General features: G+C 39.6%; 2 protein-coding genes and 1 non-coding gene across 8 annotated transcripts; 1 reads left to right on the plus strand and 2 right to left on the minus strand.

The window, feature by feature from the left end:
- Positions 1-1,391: 1,391 nt before the first annotated feature.
- Positions 1,392-7,306, minus strand: fam169b (family with sequence similarity 169 member B). 6 transcript variants are annotated; one of them, XM_061036297.1, is made up of 9 exons: positions 7,181-7,306; positions 6,331-6,459; positions 5,945-6,047; positions 5,769-5,854; positions 4,756-4,949; positions 3,145-3,323; positions 2,835-2,960; positions 2,630-2,688; positions 1,392-2,106 (listed from the first exon to the last, which is right to left on the minus strand). In XM_061036297.1, exons 2-9 carry the CDS (start codon positions 6,454-6,456, stop codon positions 1,783-1,785), a joined length of 1,197 nt encoding a protein of 398 aa, XP_060892280.1. In that variant the 5' UTR covers positions 6,457-6,459; positions 7,181-7,306; the 3' UTR covers positions 1,392-1,782. The 6 variants fall into 6 exon arrangements, with proteins under 6 accessions (XP_060892280.1, XP_060892282.1, XP_060892279.1 ...); XM_061036299.1 differs by having other exon boundaries at positions 4,756-4,922; positions 7,116-7,295; XM_061036296.1 differs by having other exon boundaries at positions 7,116-7,295.
- A 1,913-nt stretch (positions 7,307-9,219) lies between these two features.
- On the plus strand, positions 9,220-22,852 carry ldhd (lactate dehydrogenase D). The gene is made up of 11 exons (XM_061036303.1): positions 9,220-9,358; positions 10,690-10,802; positions 11,270-11,411; positions 12,471-12,612; positions 13,344-13,503; positions 13,595-13,794; positions 16,031-16,159; positions 17,298-17,425; positions 18,304-18,394; positions 20,900-21,011; positions 22,340-22,852. Exons 1-11 carry the CDS (start codon positions 9,266-9,268, stop codon positions 22,518-22,520), a joined length of 1,491 nt encoding a protein of 496 aa, XP_060892286.1. The 5' UTR covers positions 9,220-9,265; the 3' UTR covers positions 22,521-22,852.
- On the minus strand, positions 9,654-9,724 carry trnag-gcc (transfer RNA glycine (anticodon GCC)). Its single transcript has one exon. It is a non-coding gene; the product is annotated as a tRNA-Gly (tRNA).
- Positions 22,853-23,122: the final 270 nt, after the last annotated feature.

Raw genomic sequence — 23,122 nt, forward strand, 5'->3', positions numbered from 1 at the left:
GACAGAACGTGCCGGTGGATTCTTTCAAGCAAGGAAAATACAGGAATAAAACTACATGTTATTATTTACGAAGTCATTCTTAGTTTTTAACTTAGGCCTACATATATGCGAAAGACAATTTAAAGTGAATGCTTGCCTATATAATCCTCCTGCGCACACATGCTGTTTTAGTTTATTCTTATTGAATCCTCGTCTGCAGGTTTTCATCCTGCAAAGCTTTAAAGGCAACGTATGTGGATTTTGTGAGAGTGGTATTGAGTCTGTAAACATATTTTCTTCCATTGTGAACTTTTACAGGATTTTTCTTGGATTTCTGAGCTTTTCGCATTCCAAACATATTATAGGAATATTTGCATTCTATAAATGTTATGTCAATTAAACCTGGAGTATTAATGAATGAAAAAGGTTAAGATTTCTTGATAAATAATTCGATTTTGTTAGGTTAACATTTTATTTATCGACAAATATTTAAAGGGCAAACCTTCATCCACGGCTAGGAGAGTGAACTCTATTTGCAAAATCTCTTCAATATATGACGAAATGAAACATGTCCAAATCGTGCTGCCTTATTGGATTTGTGTACTTCATTAAGACTCTCACACTTTCATCAGATTGTTCTTTCTGATGAAGTTTTGTGTATGTCACAATTTAACTATCAGCACCAGCTGTCATTTGAATCAAATGTGCCTTCATGTTCGTATCTGAATATCGTTTTTAAAAGTGAAACAACTGTGAACATGAAACAAAAGCTTTGCTAGGCACGATGCCACGAAACTACATGTTACAACAGGAACGACAGAACAGAGTGAACGAAGCCAATTAAGCCAAGTCCTTCACTTATATTGTTTACAGACTTGATTTGAGTTTTACTCAGTTATACATTGTCTTTGTTTTCTCTGTCGTTTGAGAAATCAAGGTCCTTATTAAGAGGAGCAGAAGTCCATGTCCTGTTTGTTCATTCACATATCTGAACCTTATAGGCAGAGACTTTCCCCTATCAGTGTGTACTAATCTGTTACCTTCAAAATGAACATCTTTCCCTTTTATTTTTCACCCTCACACATTCACACATCATTAGGTTGACTACAGATGATACAAAGTATAGACTATGACTATCAGCGCAGAATCTCCTCTGAAAAAGCATAGAGCAAACCTTCATTACATTCAGGTTATTTAGACTACTAACTAAATACTTTCAGTGACTCACATCCTCCACTTCAAAGAATCTGAAAGAACCTTTAAACCTTCATTCATTTCCAGCTCACAGCTTGAATGCTGGCTGTTCATATTTACCAAACAGAAATAAAAGTATACACTCTGCAAGAAATACAAAATAAAGGTAATATCTGACTTTTTTTTTTAAGTGCTCAGGGACATTTGAAACCACCCCGTGACCCTTTATGTAGACTTTCATACATCGAAATATGCAGGGCTGCTTCCCCATTTTATACGTTCCACTCCTTACACACAGATGTTCTCCTTTCTTTTTAAACATCTGCTTAAGTGGGCGAAGCACCGCAGGGAACGCATGAAGAAAGCATGAAGAAAGGCAACAGTACATTGACAGTGATTTGTTCATATTGTATTTTACAGTGTAAACTGTTTATGACATGCTCTGTGATAATACTATTAACAAACTGTACTTATTATTTATTGATAAGACAGTCTGTAAAGGATAACTGTACATTTATTCCATAAATACAGTATTAAGGTCACCTAAGTTTTAGCATCAATCAACCTGCATGAACAGTCCCCACACTGCATACTCTGACGTACAGTAGGTCATGTCCTTCTAACTCGTTTGGCTCCTCTTTGTGTCTCCTCCCCCTCTGGCTCCTCTCTGTGAGGTTCTGAGGAAAGCGAGGGCTTGGATATCAGGGCTCGTTTTGTGTTAAGGGACCGTGTTGGTGTGGTGGGGACTCCAGAGTCCAGATCTTCAGCGTAGGCTGCAGGGTTACATCCTGTTCCAGAGCTCTTGCTACTTGGGGAGGCTCCTCTCTGACTTAGATCACAAGGTTCACTTTGTTGTTCCAAAGAGATGTTCACCAGTGGACTGTTCACAATCAATGTGCTCTCTGAGGTCGGGTCTGTTCCACAATTGTAGGTCTGCATTCCAAAACAAATACACTGTGAGACGTTTAAGCACTTTAAGGACTGGTTGGAATGATACAGCTTTGAAGTCTATACACGCATTGCAGGTGCAAAGGTCTGAGAAGCTGATCTAAATTATTGTCATTGTGACCCCATAGTATAACTGTTTATAATAACTGACTTTTAAAAAGGGTGCAGTAGCCCTCAACAAAGCTCTAGACTCCACCAAAACAGTTATTTTTTCGGGGCAAATGGTTAAGAGTAGGGGTCGACAGTGTAAGCTTTTCACGGCCGATAGTAACTGCACTGTCTGAAGGAGTGTGTACACCGTTCATGAGCACAGCGTCACTTGGGGTCGCACTGTGTTCAGGTCTTCACACGTTCAAATTAAATCACTGCCTTTTTAAGAATAGATTTAGTACTTGAAGTCGACCTGTACAAATTCAGTCTCTTTATATTTGGAGGAAGTGAACAACAGTAACAAGTAGTGGAAAGTGTCTAAATAGAAGCTGCTTTAAACAAAAATTGAGATTCTCACCTTCTGATTGGAATCATCCCCCTCAGTACTCTGAGTTGTTCTTCTCTTTCCATTTTTACCTAGTGTAACGATAGTTCAGATAAAACAGATGTGAATGTTAAGTACAGATGAATTGAACAAAAGCTCTTTTGGTTTGAAGTATGACGTTAAAAATGTAATTCTCTGTCAAACATCTAAACACATAAAAGCTAAATATCATCTTTACTGGGGCAGTAGCGGCCCAGCTGGATGTTGAGCCAGATGTTTCTTCGTTGAGCCCAACCTCCTGGAGCCTCCACCTCATACAGATGCTCCTGATGTTCCTCCTGATGCTGCAGGAACCTTCTGCAAACTTAACACACAAAACACACAAAACCTGCTCTATCAGTGGACAATAAAGTCGGCTCTTTAAAAAAAAAAAAAAAAAAGGGAGGGGAGGTTGGAGAAGAATGACACGGCCACCTTCGAAGGGATGCTGAGAGAATTTAGATTTATATGCCACAGCTGGACAGAACACCTTCAGAAACTTCGCTAACCTGCCACCATGCTGGATGATAAAGGAGAGCTGACTCCCAGAAACGTCTCTGAAGGGAACGTGGAGCAGAAATCCTCGAGCATCTGAAGACCAAAGCCTCTTCTCCTGAAGCTCCTCCTCACCAGAATTGTGTCCAGAACAGGCAGCAGGTAGCAGCAACCGCTCCAGCTGTCACACAGGCTACCTGAAATAAGAGAAGAAGAAGAATTACTGACCAGGATGACATACCCCTTTGGAATCAGATAGTGGACATTTTTTTATAGTAATGAACTAAGTGACTAAATAAAATAGATTACAAAAAAAGTCATCAAATGAATTGATATATTTTAGTCTACGTTGCAATACAGGTTTTTAATTGTAATCCTTGCACCCAATAAGGAAGTTCTTCAAAGAACAGCATCATATTTGTACTTTTCTAGCAGATAACAGTCATGTTTGTCTCATGACGTCTGACCACGCCCATCTGCTGTCCAGCCCCGCCCACGTCTGACCCCACTGCAATACACGTGCTGCAGCGTGCGGTTATTGGAGAAGAGGGTGCCCGCTCAGGACCCCATAACGTTTTGCAGGGCTGAATAAATGGCACATCGAATTCCTGTGTTCAACGGTTTCCATTATGAATTTAAGTTTGAGGCTGTATCGATAGCCGGGTTGGCTTAACTAAAAAAGCAGGAAGACAGTGAGGTGTATTCTTCCTCCCTAATTCAAATAGTCATCAGATGACATGAGCTGATGGCCGTCGTGCCAACAGCAGGTCACTAGCAGCAGACCATCATCTGACCATCCAGTCACATTGAGTGAGACACAGGGACATCAGCCAATCATTTTGTGCAGTATCTTCACTTCCCCAGAATCCAGGTTTCCTATCTACCCGGTTTGCTGCACCCTGTTATGTTCTGGAGGATGCAAGTGCTGGTTGTTGGGATTTACACGTCATTAACTTCTCTTTTATCTGTCGCAGGAGCAAAAAGATAAACTCTCCCCATAATTTTACAAAAGATACATTTCTTCTGTGCTTCAAGATACTGAGGAACTCCTACTGTGTTATGTCCACCTCACACCAAGCCAGCACAGTGACAGGAGTGTGCCACACACCAACAGCAAAACCCTCCTGATTTTATTCAGATGTTGGTTAATTTGTCTCCAACAGTGAAATCTTGAAAAGTCTTTAAGTCAAAAGCTGGCCTAAGTCGATTCAGTTGGATGATTCAGGTGTGTTATTCTGCTTTGAATACAAAAAGAAATGAAGGACTTTATTCAGAACATGGGGAAAAAAATGTCTCAAACTTCAGGGGGTCACAAACTCGTGGTACTAAACGTACTCTTCAGCATCCCTTCATGTAGGACTATAAATTCTACATCAATCGCATAAACATTGAAATCACCTTCATATGTGTTTATGAAAACAGCTTAATTGTTTGATTGTTACGAATAATACTGCTCAAGTAATTCACTCCAAAGTTGAAGTTTTGCGGTGTGCTGTTGTGTAGAATCAACAGGGGACAAATCCAACCTCACGAGGAAACAATGAACAATGTTTAAAAAAACAAAAAAAACAAAAAACATCCCTTCAAGCTCTCCTCGTCCTCTGTCTCACTCTCTTCCCCTCGACCTACCTTTGTGTTTGACAGTGTAGAAGCCGACTGCCTGGCCGTCCCTCCACAGCACTTTGCAGCTCTCCGAGCGAGGGTGCAGGGAGAACAGCACCTCCTCCTGTGAGGACCTCTCCACCACCTGACTGAGCAGGAACACAATCACCCTCTCCACAATCGACTCCACCTGTGGAAAACATGCCGCCTTAGGAACCTTACCAGGGTTGATGAAAGAAAACAAAACAACGGCGCCAAGAAGCACACAGTGTTGGTAAAAAAGAAAAAGAGTGAATACAACAAGTGTTTTCTATTACGTTTGAATTAAGTGATATGATCTAAATTCAGTTGTATTCATGTAGTCATGCACTTTCTGAATACTGAAACCTCAAATGTGATGTTGACAAGCTCAACTTGTTCAGCTCCACCGAACGTTCCAATGCAGAGAACTTTTCTAAGATGTTTAGACTGATCATTATATTCTTTCCTCTACAAAGTATGGTTTCCTATTCAAGTAAATGGTGACTTTGTTACTGAAAAGATATTTAGTTCTGACAAGAACGAGACTTGAAAGTTGTGTTTACTCTTGTGCAAGAAGGAAGTGGCTGAACCTGAGAGAAGATATGATAAGAAAAAAGGATGAACCATTACTTATCCCACTACGGGGACATTTGCAGTGTTACAGCAGCAAAGAGGAAGGGTAGAAGAGTTAAAGAGTTAAATAACAGAAGAGCAGAAACAGAGCTGTTAGTTTGAGCACTCACAGGAATACAGAAAAGACTATCATGCTCACAGTGCACTTAAATAAAACATGTTTTTTAGAAGCATTCAGTCCCTGCAGCGAAATAGGAGAAGCAGGTTTAACTTGAATGTCAGTCAAACATGTTGAAGAGGATTCTGTTGTTACTGTCATGCAGCTATTCTGCGTCCCTGACACTTTACAAGCTAAATGATAAAAAAAGAAACAGGTTCAATCTGTTCATCACTGTGCTGCGGGGACACTGAAATACAAACAGACGGAAGAAAACACAGTTACCAGCATCAAGCCTCTTCTGGATTTGCTGGCAGTATGTAAGACGTCGTCCACACTCCACCATTTCTCACGCAGGTACAAAGCCACCACTGGGAAAAGAAGAGCAGAAAACATTAAAGTCTCTTGTCTTGCATGGCTCCTGTTGTCTTCTTCTAATGGCATTGTGCTTTCTTCCAAACCTTGGGTTGGATCATTAGGACGGTGAAGCGCCAACAGTGTACAGTGAGGTGGGACAACTTCAAACAGATGCAACCGCCTTACATTTTTTGCGGTTATTGCTACCTGAGCAGACAGGAAGAAAACTTTATGCACTTCATCCATACTCCTGACCGGAACATGCCAGTGTGGTTACAAACACCTTGCACTTTTCTCTAAAAAAAAAAAAAACATACCTTTGTTTTTTCTTATCTTGAAAAAAAATGGTTACACTTCAAAGAAAGCTTTTGATGACCAGCAAACACATACTGCTGTCCAGAATTTCATTAGACATTTGCACAATTGCTTCAACCGTTCTCATTTTGAACAGCAATCAAAATAAGAGGTCATAACAGCGTAAATTCTGTACCTTTGTTTTGTCTGACGACTGGAACCACTCATTATTTCTCATCCCTGACTCCAAAGAAGAGATGAACTGTTCGGATGCTGATGTCAGGTCAGGATCTTCCACGGCTGGAAGGTCTACAGGGTACATGGCCTGTAAAACAGAACAGCTTTAAGACATTTACAACTGATTGAAATCTTTAATGAAGTTTGAAATGTGTATCTTTGATTTCATGAAGGTAATGACACCAGTGGGCTTTGTTATCATGAAAAAATACATCTTTCCAATTCTCTCCATACTGAGCAGTTGACCTTGCCAGACTAAGACTATAAATTATGGCACCAGTAACATTCCTTGTAGGAACATTAAAAACATACAGGACGAGTTATGATCTTTTAGACTTTGTTAGTTCCTTGTAATAACATGGCACGTGAGTTTCGATTTTCTTTACGAAATGGAACCAGACCTTAGTTTAATATTAACTATCTGAACTATTGATCAGAGGTCTTCAAGTCCATCCAGAGTTATACATAGGCCTACTTGAATTCAGTAAACTGTTGTTTATCGGCTAATGTCAGTGGGTGTTTAGGGAGACTGTCTGTGATTGTCCTCGTATTGACAACAATTATTATGACCTATGAAAACTATAATGAAAACTCAACAACTTTGCGAGGACCTTCCCCGTTTAAAACACATGTTAACTTCAGTAACTACAACCACAGAGTAGCTGAGACACCGGCAGCATTAAAATCACTTAGAGCAGCCAAGTGGCTAACTTAGCGGTGCTAATATTTGGTAAGTAAACCTACCATAGACTAGGAAAACATTTCCATTCATCCGAGTCATTAGTTTATAATGTGGACTATGAACTTACTTTACGTCTCAGTAGATTTTAAAACAGCTGAGTCACAGACAAGACAAGAAAAGCTTCCGAGTTTGCAGCTACCTGTAACCAAACCTTCACAATTTCCCACTTTAAGCCGGCAGCCGAACACCTTTTTTTTAATTTGGCTTGCAGCGCCACCGCGTGACAGAACAGAGGCATTACGTCATTCACCCTGATTTACTCCATGTTAAGTACACCGGCATTAGCTGAAGCATGTCCGGAGACATGTGAGGTTTACTTCAAAATAAATACAAAACACTAGTCCTAAAAAGTAAACAGACAGACAAACCTTATGGCATGACAAGGTAGGCTAGGGTCAAATTATTTCTTAAAGAATTCCAAACTTCAATGAAATATGTCTTGACACAATGCATTGTAATGACATCAATAAATTAAATGGGCAAACTACAGTTAAGAATCACGTCAGCTCAAGGGGCTTCGTCCTGAATGTCTTTAATATGATTTTTTAAACTGAAGGCTTTTATTCATATTTTATTCATATTCATATATTCAATATTCTAACTAGATTCTATAATTTACCTTGAGCCAAAACAGTGGACGTGTCTTTCACTCCTCAGTCAGAACTCCTGCTTCAGAACTGAAAATGAGCTGCATAAGAACACAAAATCATTTTTAAATGACAATAACAATGTAGCCTATATATAATGGGAATATATGCATGTATCAGTATTTCTCCTATAATAGAGACAAATAGGCCAATAACTCTGACACCGTTATTATGGATACCACCAACTCAGAGGGACAGTTGCAGGCTGAGATAGACTCTTTCGCAGAATGGTGTAGGCTGAACTGTCTTGACCTTAACACCTCAAAGACCAAAGAACTGGTTGTTGACTTCCGGAAAGAACCTAACAGCATCCCCACTCTGTCAGTCAACAACCAGCCCACAGAGAGGGTTGAATCATACAGATACCTCGGGACAATAATTGATCACAGGCTCACCTTCCAACCCAACAGCAAATCCATCTTCTCCAAGTGCCAGCAGCGCCTCTCCGCAAATTTCAAGTCCACCAATCAGTCCTAACAGCATTTTACAAATGTTTTATAGAATCAGTTTTAACCTTCAACATCACAGCCTGGTTTGAGTCTCTGCCAAACATTCATCGTAACCCATTAAACAGGATCATAACAATAAGCAGCAAAATAATCGGACAGCAGCAGGAACCACTGATCAGTATCTACAACAGGAGAACAAAACTAGAAGGACAACACATCGCCTCAGACAGCACACACTCACCCTGCCATCTCTACAACCGTCTCCCCTCAGGCCACAGATACAGATCTCTCACTTTCCGGACTAATCGAGCCATGTCAAGCTTTGCTCCCACATCCATCAGGCTCATGAACAAATGATCTATTTCTTATTTATTTTTAACACCACTCATTTAACCGCTCATAACAATTATTTATGACCTATTTATCATGCTTTTAATAGAGCCACTTGTGTGTGTGTGTTTCTGCTGTTGTTTTTGTGTCTAGCTGTGTGCGCACTGATGCTCTTTTACACAAATGAAGTTCCTAACGGATAAATAAAGTTATTTGAATTTGAATTGAACTCTAACTTCAGAAATATTGTCCAGGTGACTATAATTTTAAGTGATGCTGCTGGTTCAAAAAAGGAGACTAAGCAATTCTTTAAAAGAATCAGGTTGTATTAATCCATGCATCTTTGTTGATAAGATACAGTATATTTAAAAACATGTAAAGCTTGTTTATAGTTTAGTTCGTTTTTAAATATTTAATTCACAGATTTGATGCTAAGTAATAACATGAAGAAGTTAGGAGTTGATGAATGATGAAGGAGCACCGCAACATCTAAACGAGTGATGTGGGAGTGACTAGGCTACAACAACATGATAATACGACTATTTTAAGCAATTATCATGCAATTATTAAGCAAATGATTGCTGCAATGGCTTATTGTAAGGCGTTGCTGTGATTCTTTAGCAGTTTTACTCTGAAAATGATTTACCGGAAGTCATGTCTTCATTGATGTCGTTTATGACGTCTTGGCCAGTCAGTGACATTAGTCCGGTACACTCAAGGTAAACAATGTTGCTGGGCTTGACAGCCAGCCGACGAGTGCTCTCTCATCGGCACTGCATGCTGCACCGTCGGAACATTAAGTCAGAAACGACCGCCAGAGTAAGTGATGAAAGGGTACAACATTTGTGTTGTTTTAATGTTGCAGTAGCCTACAGGTCACATGTTAAGCGGACGAATAAACGAAGTGCAGCAACATCAGCCACCGGTCGAAGGGTTTATTTGGTTAGGTGAAGTAGCTGGAGTTCATAGAGCCAAAGACATAGTAACAAGGCATGCATAATGTATGCAAATAAGTATGAATTATTGTGGTAATATTCTGTACTGCCAGTATTGTAGTGAAGTTGCTGCTTAGGCTTATTCTGCACTTTGGCAATTTAAAGAAAAAAGTTGTAACTGCATTGGCCGGGAATCGAACCCGGGCCTCCCGCGTGGCAGGCGAGAATTCTACCACTGAACCACCAATGCAAGCGATATTTGGATCATGTGACCTGCTGAATTTGTCTTAAAGGTAAACACCTGCGTGACACAGTGTCTGCACGTTTACTTCGTAGGTCAGATGGGCATAAAATGCAGAAGAGTACCTGCGAGGCTTTACCTGAGGGTCAAAATTGCCTTTGCAAGTTAAATACGGTAGTAATTGCTGCATTTAAGTGGTGTCGGACCCATCGGAAAAATGACCTTCCGAGTTTGAAAATGTAATGAACGCCAGCTCAAGACGGAAAGGAAACTAGGGAAATGATATGATAGTGCCCGAAATCATATAGTCGGGCGAAAGATGTTGTGTTAGTGGTTACAAACTTCTTATCAATTCACGTATTGTAGCCTACATCAACTTTTTTTTAGTTTAAACTCTCTTAATACGAAAAAGACGTGTGGAATACACATTTTTACCGTCCATGTTGTTTTTTGTTGTTTCTACAACATTTTCACTAATTGAAAGCACGTGAACAAAACTTCCTAACTCGGAAACTGTGACCATCCGAGGAGCCTATAAAGAGATATAGCATACAGCCAGTCTTCTAAATAAGATTCTCTCAGAGAGGATAGATCTCCATATTCATACTGTATAGAAAATGATGAAAAAGGTCCCATTATCTTTTAAGGATTTAGAGATGAAGTCTATAGGCTAATTGTTGGTGCTTTTGTTGATCAGCAGGCAGGGGCCCAAACTTTAAATTGACTGAGTTTTGGAGAGTTGCAGACTGTAAGTAACAAATAGTAGGCTAAATTAAGTTGAGTTTAAAGAGAATAAGTGAGAAAATATCCAGTATAATTATCCATCCAAATGTACAATGTCAAATATTATATTTTATCACTAACTGTTATGTAATGACTCGCTCTTCTTCAGTGATTTGTGTGTGTGTGTGTGTGTGTGTGTGTGTGTGTGTGTGTGTGTGTGTGTGTGCGTGCGTGTGTGCGTGTGTGTGTAGAGTGCTGCTGTGGACAGTGTGCTCTTAAAATTCAGGTCTATATGTGGTGAAGACGGTGTTTCATTGAGTGACGCTGTCAGAGAGCAACACGGCAAAGATGAGTCTGTGCACAGGTCAGTTTCTCTCGTTGTCACAGAAACAAACATTATTGAAATTGCAGTGTTAGGGTGTATCTATATATTCACACAATAAAGGATTGTATTTATCCCTGAGTAGTAGATAGTTGTGTGCAAAAAGGATTGTACTTGCAGTCTAACTGTTGACTCTATTAGCTTTATATAGGACTATAAACATAAACATACTGATTCATACTGCTATAAATGAACAGTTTAAGGGTTAAGGATGTACATATTTGATCAGTTTCATAAAGATTCAGTCTAACCTGCTTGTAAGACATTATTTGCTCAGAGACGTTTACTCACATCATTCACCAGGATGGAACAGGTAGTATTGGATGCCTGGAGATGGTTGATCCCTTTACAAATGAACATGACTAGAAATAAGATGATTTCCTCCCGAGCTGTTAATGAATTGCACTTGGAGGACAGGTGAGTAAGAGAGTTGCATTACTGCTTTCCAGATGTCGTCCCCCAGATGTGGTGGTGTTTCCTCGATCTGTGGAGGAGGTCAGCGCCCTGGCTAAGGTCTGCCACAGCCACAAACTTCCCATCATCCCCTTTGGCACTGGAACTGGCCTGGAAGGAGGGGTTGGAGCGGTTAAGGTGAGAGAGAGAGGCAGCCATGTGCTTGTTTATTTATGTAGATCAATGTTAATCAAACTGATTTTAAACAGCTTTAAACAGTGATTGTTTTAGGGGGAGCTGATATTTTTTATATGTTTATACAGGGATTATCTAACTACCTATTGTGTAAATACTATCCATTTACACTTTTTCAGTTCAGAGCAACAATATCATTTTTTGTAGTCAAGCTTTTAGATACCTTAGAGATCCAATATTCTTTCAGCCTTTCTATTAAGCTGCTGAAAGCCTGTCTCTGTTCACCCGCTAGATACTTACTGTGTCTGTCTGCTGTGTTTGGTGCTGCGCAGTGTAGTGAAAATCTGAAATAAAAATGTCTTTTGTCATATTTTAATAAGAATCCTTTTGGAAAGGCACCAATAGTTGAGCCGGCAATTATATAAAGACAGGGATATATGTATCAATTTCTAGCACAAAGACAGACACACAAACAGTCTGTTGACCTTTTCTGCAGCTGGGAGAGAATCTTATCGCTACATTCAAAGTAGGACAGAAAATGAGTTTTTCATTGTGTGCTTTATCCTCACTGCTGGCTGAAGTCAAAAACATCTCTGAGAGCTGAAGTCCACACAAAGGAAGAAAGGTTTCTGACGTTGTAGCTACACTCTAGCAGACACATGCAGTAAGCAATCTTTTCTGGGACGAAGAAGTTTAAATAAACTGTAATTTCGACCTTTTCGAGACACGCTATAAACACATGACAATGATTATATGAAGTTATACATTTTAAAGAACAAATCGTTCACAGTAGTTTTTATAGAGTGGCCTTCGAGAGCCCCCTTCTTCATCTCCTGAGAGAGTCAAGAACATTACTAGAGTGAAGTTGTGGACCTTGCAACAACAACAAAATCAATGGTGGGAGGCACTCTGATAGGAGCTGCACATACAGCTGATGGTTCTCTTCTAGGTCATAACTACATGGGACATTTTTTAACATTATTTACAAATCTGCAGTATCTGACAGAAATGTACAATGTTTATTTGTGTGTAAGAATGTATGTATTGTGTCTCCTTCTTTAGGGGGGTGTGTGTTTCAGTCTGAGGAACATGGACCAGGTTCTGGATCTTCACCAGGAAGACTTCGACGTGACGGTGGAGCCTGGTGTGACACGGAAGGCCCTCAATGCCTACCTACGTGACACCGGCCTTTGGTTTCCTGTCGGTCAGTTCCGTTGTTTATTGGTTTCCTCTGTTTCTTTAGTTTAGTTTAGCACACAGAGAGGAACACCGGCTTTAGAGAATGACATAAATTGTAAGGAAATTGTAAATGCAGATTCATCCAATGGGAGTGCTTGATTTGCTTAGAGGAGTTAGCGGAGTTAAACACTGAATTTGATCCGTTGACTGACAGCAAGTCACTTAGAATATTTCCACTTTTGTCAATTTAGATTGCAAATTGAAAAAAAAAAAAGACATTATCGTATTATCTGTGTCGTGCTATTAATTAAATCTTACTTCCTTTAATTGTTTCTAGAGAGCTATGGCACTTGTCCATCTAATAAAAACTCTTCAGGGCTGATACCATTGCCAGAAACACAGGGGCTTGAATATTAGCTAGCATCCTGCACGTGTATGCATCAGCAGCAACATAAACAACACAGTCAGCAGAATCTGTCTGTTCTAAGTCTATAAGTTATTCATTATGAAAAGGGGCAAAATCAAGCTTGGGCCAACTTTTTTTTCTTTTCATTCAAGTGCCTTTATATAGTTGATTGACAAATTGTTTTCCAAAAGTCTCCACTTCTGCCGCGTTAACAAAAACACAAACCCACAGCTTTCAAACTGACTGACTGACTGATTCTTGGAAAGGTCACGCAGTTTCTATTTTTATTTATTTATTTTATCATTTTTTAAATGATTGCTGAAGCTTAAGTGATGTGTTTTGTGTCTCAGATCCTGGGGCTGATGCGTCTCTGTGTGGTATGGCTGCAACCAGTGCTTCTGGAACAAATGCAGTGCGCTATGGAACGATGAGGGAAAACGTTTTAAACCTGGAGGTCGTGCTGCCTGATGGGACCATCATACACACAGCAGGGAAGGGCCGGCGTCCCAGGTACAGCATTAGCTATTCGCACCCAAAAAACATACAACATAGCCCATTGCAGCTTAAATGCCTCCCTTTTCTATTTTTTATCAATCTGTAGGAAGACATCAGCTGGCTACAATCTGACAAATCTGTTTGTTGGGTCAGAGGGAACTCTAGGGATCATCACCAAGACGACGCTACGCCTGTATGGCATCCCTGAAGCCATGGTGTCGGCCGTCTGCTCTTTCCCCTCCATCCAGTCCGCTGTGGACAGCACAGTGCAGATTCTACAGGCAGGAGTTCCCATCGCTCGTATTGGTGAGAAGATGATGCCTAAAACACTTACCTTAACTGTATAGCTTCTGTTCTACAGTCAATATGTTTAAATATATTTGGTTGTTGGTTGATTCTTTCTAATACATTTGCAGTTGCTTCATAATAAAAGACATCCAGTGGTTTGTCTATGTTAAAACCCTTTAGTGGGCAGAAGCAGCAGTCTACTTATTATAACAAACCAAGTCTCAATCAAGCTAAGATACTTTGTTACTAATCAATTATTTTAAACCAGACCAATGTGAGATTTTTGAGTCTCAAACCGTTACCAAATTAAGACAGGAAACATTAACCAGTTACAGCTGTCGTAAATGGTAAACTTGAGCTTGTTTAGCGCTTTTCTAGTCTTCTAACTACTCAAAGTGCACACACTTACCATTCGATCGACACACCGATGGCAGAGGCTGCTATGCAAAGTGTCCATCAGTTTTAACTGATTTCATTCATACACATTCACACGCTGCTGATGAAGCAGCGGGAGGAATTTGTGGTTAAGTGTCTTGCCCAAGGACACATCGACATATGGCTGCAGGAGCTGAGGAATCGAACCCCTAACTTCCCGTTTAGAAAAGACTGACTCTACCACTGAGCCACAGCCGCCCTTATGATAGACAACACAGTGACTTTTTAAAGTTCAATTTAACTTTTCCAGTGCTCACATTTTTAACCAACATGACTAGGTAAAGGTACGAAGAGCTGATGTCTGAGAGAAAATAATTTTATTCAAGGTAATGTAACAATTGTTACACATTTTACACATAATGTCAAGTTAAAGTTCAGACCACTGTCTCCACTATGACTATGAGTCTGCTGGAGAAACGCTGTATGAACCGGTTTATGGCTTTTCTTGAACATTGTTTAATATATTATGTGTTCTTGAAAGTGTTTTATGTCAGTGAACATCAGAAAGTATATGCAACAATACAAATGAATTGGTGATAACTATGGATGTTCTTAGGCAACTAATTTCCTAGTCGTTAAAACAGGAATTTACCAACTATCTAAAGGTAAGAAAACACTCAGGAAACAGTCCAAAATGAGCTCAGTTTAAACCGTCTTGCATCACTATGGACTCTTTATCTGACCATCATTTTGGCTGTGTTAGTCCAGCAGGGCTGGAGTTGTTTCAGTGATTTATGCAAAAAAAATAGAAAAAAATATTAATCTGTTCTATTTTTATAGCAGTTTTTTGGAAGTGGACATTTTTGTTGTTAGTGGCTGAAGAGGGTAGTAAATTAAACTGATGCCTGAGGGTTAAATGATCTACGAGTAGCTGGTGTAATCTGTTTTCAGTTCTCCATGCAGGGTAATATCAACATTCCCATGCTAAATCTGGTTAAGCAAGGCTTCAGTCAATATGCCAGTTTGACCTGGTACAGCCACCATACATGTTTATCCCAATTCTTTAGCCAGAGCTACAGCCAGAGCCACACACTGGCTACACATCCAAAGTGATTACGCAACATTTGGAGGTCCTTTAAGTTTTATACTGTAATGCAAATTGTTTTTTTAGATCATGTTATATGATTTAATTCCTTAAATTGTCTTGTGTAAAAAAAAAGTGATGTATAAATGGATTAAGTCCGCTGTCTATGAATGTCCCCAGTGTTATCATAAAGAGATAACGATCGGTTTCATTGACTCATATTTTAACTTAATATTTAAAGATAGCATCTTACCAGTGAAGGCATTAAAAGACGAGTCTATGCAGCTTTTCTCTTTCTCAGATGTACAAAGAGAATTTGACATATTTCAAAAATGAAATCAAACTGTGTTGTACAAAGCTGTCGACATCTCTTCAGATCACGATTCTGATCATGACTCTTACACACAGCATGTGGTCGAGACTGAAGAGGCAATTAAATATAAACGAACTGCAAAGTTATCTTCAGGCGTTTCAGAGAAGTCTGACCCACATGTTAATCACAACTTTGACAAAACAAAGAAGAGATGAAACGTTATTGATCTCTTAGAAAGAACTGGGCAGGCAGGTTGGAGGATTATACGATACAGGAGTGAGAAATGTGTCATGAAATGAGCTTTTAAAATTGAATCAATATAATTACAATAATAGTGTCTGGAAAATATGTCATTGATCTTCAAACAAAAGAGGGACAGACTGACCTCTTTAGATTCATCACACTGACATTTGTGTTTTGTGTGTGTGTGTGTGTGTGTGTGTGTGTGTGTGTGTGTGTGTGTGTGTGTGTGTGTTATCCAGAGTTTCTGGATGATGTGATGATTGATGCGTGTAACAGGTTCAGCTCTCTATCCTACCCCGTGACCCCGACTCTCTTCCTGGAGTTCCACGGCTCAGAGCGAAGCCTCGAGGAGCAGGTCAACACAGCCGGTGTGTATGAATTACATGCAGAGCAAAACAAAAAACAAACTTGAACGTTGTGCTAACTTTGCATGTAACAGGTGCTTTAGTCACTCTGTGCAGAGTAGACAATAAAACAACCCTTCTCCAAACTGCCAGATTCAAACATGAGCTAATGTGGACACACTTCTAAAAATCATGTGCTTTACTGTGTCCACAATACATCCTGTTACTTTACTTTACTCAGACACAGCAATGACTTACCTCCCATAGCGTCACAAACTATGTTACTCACAAGGAGACCATGTTAAAAAAGGGAGCACATGGGCTAATATCTAAAGGATAAGTCTAACAGATGCACACACAACCAAAGGGCATCTACTACTATTTTTTCCAAATCTATTTAAGCATTAGATGACAACTTGGTAAACTGAAAGTCTTTGTATTGACATCAACAGTTTGGCGTAACCCTAAGGCCCTATGTCCACCTAGCGTTTTTTTGTACAGCAGCAGGCGACTGGCCTGGGAAAAAGCTCAGCTCTTTTTCCCCGAGTGCTCTGCCTTTTCTGTGCGGTCACTGCGAGAGCTCGAGTTGAAAATCTTTCAACTTTTCAAAAAGCGCTGTTGACGTCACCACATGTGGAAATGAGATTGCCCGTATTTTGCCTCCTCCTCCTACATCGTGTCTTTTACCCACGTCCTCTTTGCTCCAAGTCTGCTGGGGTAAAAATGATCTCAACTATAAAACATACAGTAAAAAGCAACACGGAGCAGTGTCGGTTGTCATAGAGACAGGACAGACGTGAAGCGATTTTCTACTCAGCGCATAAACGCTTCATCCAAGCGCTAGAGAAAAGCTATGCCTGGAAAAAAACGCTAGGTGGACGCTGGGCGGGCTAAATTCTCAAAAAGTGTCATCCTGCTGAGAAAAATCAAGTATGGCCTTGATTGAAAATTCCTTTTTGTCAGTGAACATTTAAAAAAAAATGCTGATACAAAAAGATGTAAAGATGGACACTCCATAACTGTTTCTTTGCATCCTAAGTACAGCAGGCATCAAACATATGAAAGGTATTGGCTAACCTCAGTAACTACCAACTTGAATGAAACATATAAGAACAAAGTTAACAAATCAACAGTTATATTTTTTACTGTGTGTGTTGTACAGAGGAAATCACTCAGAGTAACGGTGGGGCAGATTTTCAGTGGGCTACAGATGCAGAAACACGGAACCGCTTGTGGAAAGCTCGTCATGACGCCTGGTACGCTGCCATGGCTCTCAGACCTGGCTCCAAGGTAAAGACAATCATCTGACACTTCACCTGAGGTAATACTCACAGTTCTACAAAATACTTTCAGCATTCAAAAAAATACCTGATGAATCTTAACCCCAAAAAATGAATTCTTAAGATACCTGTTCACACCTAGAATAATCTTAAAATGGAAAATAATAAAATACACAATTTCTACCCCTGGCTTCATTTGTTCAGAGTAAAGGAAGCTGAGAGATGCTACTGGAGAGTCACTTTTGTTACAACACTTTGACCTGTTTATTTCTCACCCAAGAAAATGACATTTTATTAAATTACTACATATAAGAAACACAGAGGATATGATCAGATCATTTATGAAACATGATGACGTTTACTGCCAGCATGTACCAGGTTATGCATTGATGTCATGGATCTCAGTTGCATAGGTTTAGCAAAAGCAGTGCGATCCTGTTTGTTAATCGGGCCCAAAGCATGCAATTTACATCAGTGAACAGTTGCATTGAAGCCCTCTCTCCACTTCCTTCCAACTTGAACGTTATTGTCCCTAACGTGATTGATCATAGGGAGCAGTGTAAGAGAGGAGCACTGGCTCAGCTAGATTTCAATTTGTTCATTTGAATGTTCCTTTGTTCATCAAACCCTCTTTGACTGAAGTGGAAAGCTCGATAACATTTGAGGTCAAGGTTCAGCTTCACTGGATCTCGCTGTTTAATTGTCTCCTCTTTTAATGGTGAGCAGCAGAGTAGTTAAATCAGCCTTTGGTTCAAAGGCTTTGTTTTATGTCTCACTTTATGAACGTTTTAAATCTTAATGTTATTGCAAAAAACAAGCACTTCCAATACTTTGACCTTGCGTGTGCGTGTGCGTGTGCATGTGCGTGTGTGTGTGTTTGTCCCACAGGCCTATGCTACAGATGTGTGTGTCCCTCTGTCACGACTGCCTCAAATCATAGTGGAGACTAAGGAGGACCTGATTGAAAACAAACTTACAGGTGGGGACACAGAAAGTAAATCAATGTGAATGGTGTCACATTAGGACTCAAGATCAAAATGGTAATTAGTAAATGGACTTGAGGTTGTATAGTGCTTTTCTAGTCTTTTCTTCTTCTGACGACTCAAAGTGCTATTACTACGCAGCTCACCGTTTCACACACTGATGGCAGTGGTTGCTATTTAAAGTGAGCATTAGTAATCTTATCCCATTCATACACATGAGGTCAATAAAGGGTATTCCCCAAGGGTTAATTCTTGGCCCTATAAATGATTTGCCTAAATCCTGTCCAGTAGCCGGCTTCCAGCTTTATGCAGATGATGCAGTTATATATGCTCCTGCTAAGTCACCAAGCAAGGCAGCTGAGATCCTAACTGAGTACCTTTGCAATGTCAATCAGTGGCTGGAAAGCAACCATCTTGTTTTGAATCAGAGTAAAACAGTTTCAATGTGTTTCTCCATTAGGAAAAAGTGCTCACCTGGAAGTTTTAACGTGAAGATACAGAATAGAGATATAGAGGAAGTTAGTGAGTTTAAGTTCTTAGGAATCATTTTAGATCCACAACTGAAATCGTAAAATAAAATCACAAAATCATAAAAGAACAACCTGAACTGCTTTAAATTAATAAGACACTACATACCAACTCAAGCAGCACAGGTGTTCATGCATTCAATGATTTTCTCTCATTTCTCATACTGTATGACAGTTTGGTCACAAGCTTCACCCTCTACAATCAGAAACCTCTCATCACTATACAACCAGGCCCTGAAAATAATGGACAAAAAACCTGTCCGGTGGCATCACTGTCATGTACTGAATAAACACAATCTACTCAGTTTTGAGAGCTTTATGCATGTTTCCTTGTGTTTAAATGTATCAACAATCTGGCCCCTGAACCTCTCTCCAGATATGTTCAAAGACAGGACGGAAACAGGCTAACAAGAAGCACTGTGAGTTGAAACTGTAGCGTACAACACCGTAGATCTACGTTTGGTCAATCAGCCTTCTCCATTAAAGGCTGTAAACTCTGGAACACATTAACACCTGAAATGAAATGAATTTCGGACTTAAAATCTTTTACAAAAAAGGTGAAATGCTGGCTCAAAGCAAGCCAGAGCTGTACCCACTTTTAAATAGTATCTTAAAACTTTATTTTAAACTGTTTTTTTAGCGTTTGTATTGTAGTACATGTATTTTAATGTATCTTCATGTAGTGTTATGGGGTTTTATTTAACCGAATGTTGTACATTTTTAATCTGTTTGTTTACACAAAGGCCCAACTGGAGACACGAGTTGGAAATTAGCAATAGCTATATACTCTTTATGCAGCACATCAGTTTCATGCTTTGTATTGAAATTATGTTAAATTGCATTGTCCCTATTAAAATAAATAAATTCAAAGATGAATACAGTTGTATGACTGTTTTTAACATTACGTTTTTCATTGCTGCTTTGGCCCACTTCTCATACCATTTTAAAAATTCTCGGAACTGAAAAAAACCTTAAGTCATGTCCAACAAACTCTCAGTCTAACCTGAGCTCTGAGTTGATTTACCCTCAGGTTCCAGAACTGCTGATTTTATTTTATTTAATCAACTCTGAGTAGTTTCACTCAGAGTTTAAAGCGTGCAACACGACTATAAAAATCCAACATTATTGAAGCCCCGATACTACGATTCACCATGGCAACAGGTGACAAAAAAGAGGTCCTCTTACTTTAACCCTCTCGAAATATACAGCTTCACATGGTCATACAGAGAATATGAACAGGTGTTAAGAAGAAGAAAAAAGTAGCACTGCTGCAGGAGCAGTAGAAGTAGAAGGAAGTTACCATAGTAACTGACTCAGAGCTAAAGCTACCTCTGTCTCTGGAACGGGCTTGAGTTAACCCTCTTTCTCTGGTTTGAGTGAGTGACCCCCACTTCTGAAACAGAAAAACCCAGAGTTTCCCTCATTTCAGGGTTAACTGACTCAGTGTTTGCACAAAACCGGCTTTCTGAAACGGGCCTCAGATCACACAGTCCTCTGTCACAGAAAACCAAGTTGCTGATTTTTCCGGAATGAAGATGAACTGTGAAAGTGTTATTAAGATTCTCACATATTATTTTTGAGGGATTTAACTGTCATTGGAGATTGCAGCGAAAGGGAAATAAATGAAATGAGTGTTTAACATCAGAATTTAAAGAATTAAATTATAATGTGTATTGAATTGTAAAATTGGGTGGGGTAGCTGTGGCTCAGTGGTTGAGATGATTGGTTCTTCTTCTTTTTAGAAGTATCTTTAGAAGTACCGATATGTACAAAACATATTAAAAAAACATCATAAAGTTAAAGAAGGGCAGTGCACTGCAATGTCATTCTCGATTCTGTTTAAGAGCCAGACTGCAGAGATGACTTCAGAATGATCTGAAGTCCATTGTTGGCTTGTTATAAAGAGTCATATAAGAGTAAAATTAACATCTTTTTACAAGTTTTCATGTGTGACTGTTTTCATTGTGCCTTCAGGTCCCATAGCAGGCCATGTGGGCGATGGTAACTTCCACTGTCTGATGGTGGTTGACCCCAATGACCCAGAGGAGCAGCACAGGGTGCACCTGTTCACTGAGAGACTGGCCAGGTACTGTGTCTCTGAGACTCATCAGCTATTCCTTTAACAGTTTCTCACAGAGCGATATTTACCACAGGTGTACCTCATCAGCTCATCTCTCTCTCCTTCTCTCCCTCTGAGGCTCGGTTGAGATATAAAATGATCCTTTTGATACACATATATCTTGGTTTTATCTCCACTCTTGGCCTCTCACAGCTGATCCTTGATCCGTTTGGATCCCACAGTTTGGGCCTCATGTGATCCACAGATCGAAGATCTGAACATTGTATAAAATAAATGCACTGCCGCTTAATCCCTGTGCAGACTCAGTGAAAAGACTGTGTTTAATTAGAGTGTGTATGCCCAGCCATGTAGATCTGGGTACATAAAGGAAGACAATTCAGTCTTCTAAAAATATTTGTACGCAAGTTTCACACAGAAGCGTTGATATTTCTGTGTGTATTTACTTTAATGTAAATGCTGCCTCTACTTTTCTACATTCACAGTGTCTGTATTTACCATGCAGGTATCAGTTTAGGATTACATTAGTAATGTTACAGTCTGTTTTCTACTTCAGCTGTAACCTGCAGCCAGTGCACACACACACACACACACACACACACACACACACACATCCACTAAATGAATGGTGTGTGTATGTGACATGTTCAAGACTGTCAAAGCTGAGAAAAAAGATTTCTGTAGATTACAGCAAACTGTTATTCCCAGAACATTTTCTATTTTAGGTTTGTAAAGTTGATTTCCCTTACGAAGGGGGCTGGGGGGGTTACAAATACTGTTATTGAAATGATGCTGTTTTTATATTATAGTCTGTAGTACTCTGATATTTCAAAGCACTTTCTAAAACAAATGGACAGAGTTCAGGTTTATCTAACTGCTTATATTGTTATCTGAGTATAGCCTATAGTGGATCACATTGAAGATCTGCCAACTCAAAATAAGACACCTTTGTGTGTTTGCCTTGTTTTTTTTGTTTTTTCATTTTCCATTTTTCATTGAAGATGTGATCCACTATTAAAATCATTTTGATTTATAGGGCTGTCAAAATATTAGGTCTGAGTCGTGGCTATAGCTGAGGAGTACAAAAGTTAGATTATAAATATCTTTTTTTCTGTGGCTGATCCGGAGAACCGATCAGATCTGAGACCAAACTCAGTGATCTGTGAGATTTGTGATTTCAGTTGCACCACTAGATTTTACATATGGTCGAAAATGCTGACATAAACTAATTAGAAAGGCGGACGTTGTCTTTGGCTTGACCCCAGACTGTCTCGAAGAGACCAGACCGATCAGTCACGTTGTTTGCAGTCAATGTATGTGATTTGTGATCCCTCTAGGCGAGCTCTGGCCATGGATGGTACATGTACAGGGGAGCACGGTGTGGGCTTAGGGAAGAGGACTCTGCTGTGCGAGGAGATGGGACCCATGGCTATGCGGGTCATGCAGGGACTCAAGGACGCCCTCGACCCAAAGAACCTGATGAATCCTGGGAAAATTCTGCAGCCAATAGAACTATGAACTGTTGTTATGTCTAAAGGGAAAGTTAGTAACTCAACATGATGTGCTCTCTTCTCTCTCTGCACGTTCATGATATGTTTTGATTCAAATCAAATCATTGTGTTGAATCTGAATCTTGTTTTTGTCTCCTTACTTGTGTTTGCACACGTTCATCACTGATTATTTCTTTTTGTTAATGACAAATGAAAAACCTTTATCTAATTGACCTCTATTCATGTTTTTAATCATCATAACATGAATATCTTTGTGGCTTTAATGGCTTCAACACAAGCAAGTTGACAAGTTGAAACAATTGTGATGTGATTGAAAATAAAATTGATCATTAGTTCCTGCCCATGTATTGATCATTGTGTTGACAATAATTGATGACATTCACATATTAGGGAAGCTTTCTGGCAGTAACAACAGAAAGTATCCTGCCCTCGTATCTGTGAGGGGAAAATGCAGTCACTGTAGCCAGTACTCAGTTAGCTTAGCACTTAGCATACAAAATGGTAATGTGGGAACGAGTGGCCTAGCAATATCCAAATGTAACAGTGGTCCACATACAGCATTTCAAAAAATTAAAATAAAAAATTCAATTTTGTATCCTTTTATTGTCA

This window comes from Labrus mixtus, chromosome 4 (assembly GCF_963584025.1).
Source record: "Labrus mixtus chromosome 4, fLabMix1.1, whole genome shotgun sequence".
Classification (NCBI taxonomy): Eukaryota; Metazoa; Chordata; class Actinopteri; order Labriformes; family Labridae; genus Labrus; species Labrus mixtus.

What these genes read in the sequence shown, in the direction of transcription:
- fam169b (XM_061036296.1), bottom strand. An exon ending in AGTCGTCAGACAAAACAAAG is followed by an intron (nt 6,048 to 6,330) that starts GTACAGAATTTA and finishes CTGTCTGCTCAG; the next exon opens with GTAGCAATAACCGCAAAAAA. An exon ending in ATCATCCAGCATGGTGGCAG is followed by an intron (nt 2,961 to 3,144) that starts GTTAGCGAAGTT and finishes TTGTGTGTTAAG; the next exon opens with TTTGCAGAAGGTTCCTGCAG.
- ldhd (XM_061036303.1), top strand. Translation starts at nt 9,266, where the DNA reads ATGTTGCTGGGCTTGACAGCCAGCCGACGAGTGCTCTCTCATCGGCAC. An exon ending in AAAGATGAGTCTGTGCACAG is followed by an intron (nt 10,803 to 11,269) that starts GTCAGTTTCTCT and finishes ACTGCTTTCCAG; the next exon opens with ATGTCGTCCCCCAGATGTGG. An exon ending in GGGAAGGGCCGGCGTCCCAG is followed by an intron (nt 13,504 to 13,594) that starts GTACAGCATTAG and finishes ATCAATCTGTAG; the next exon opens with GAAGACATCAGCTGGCTACA.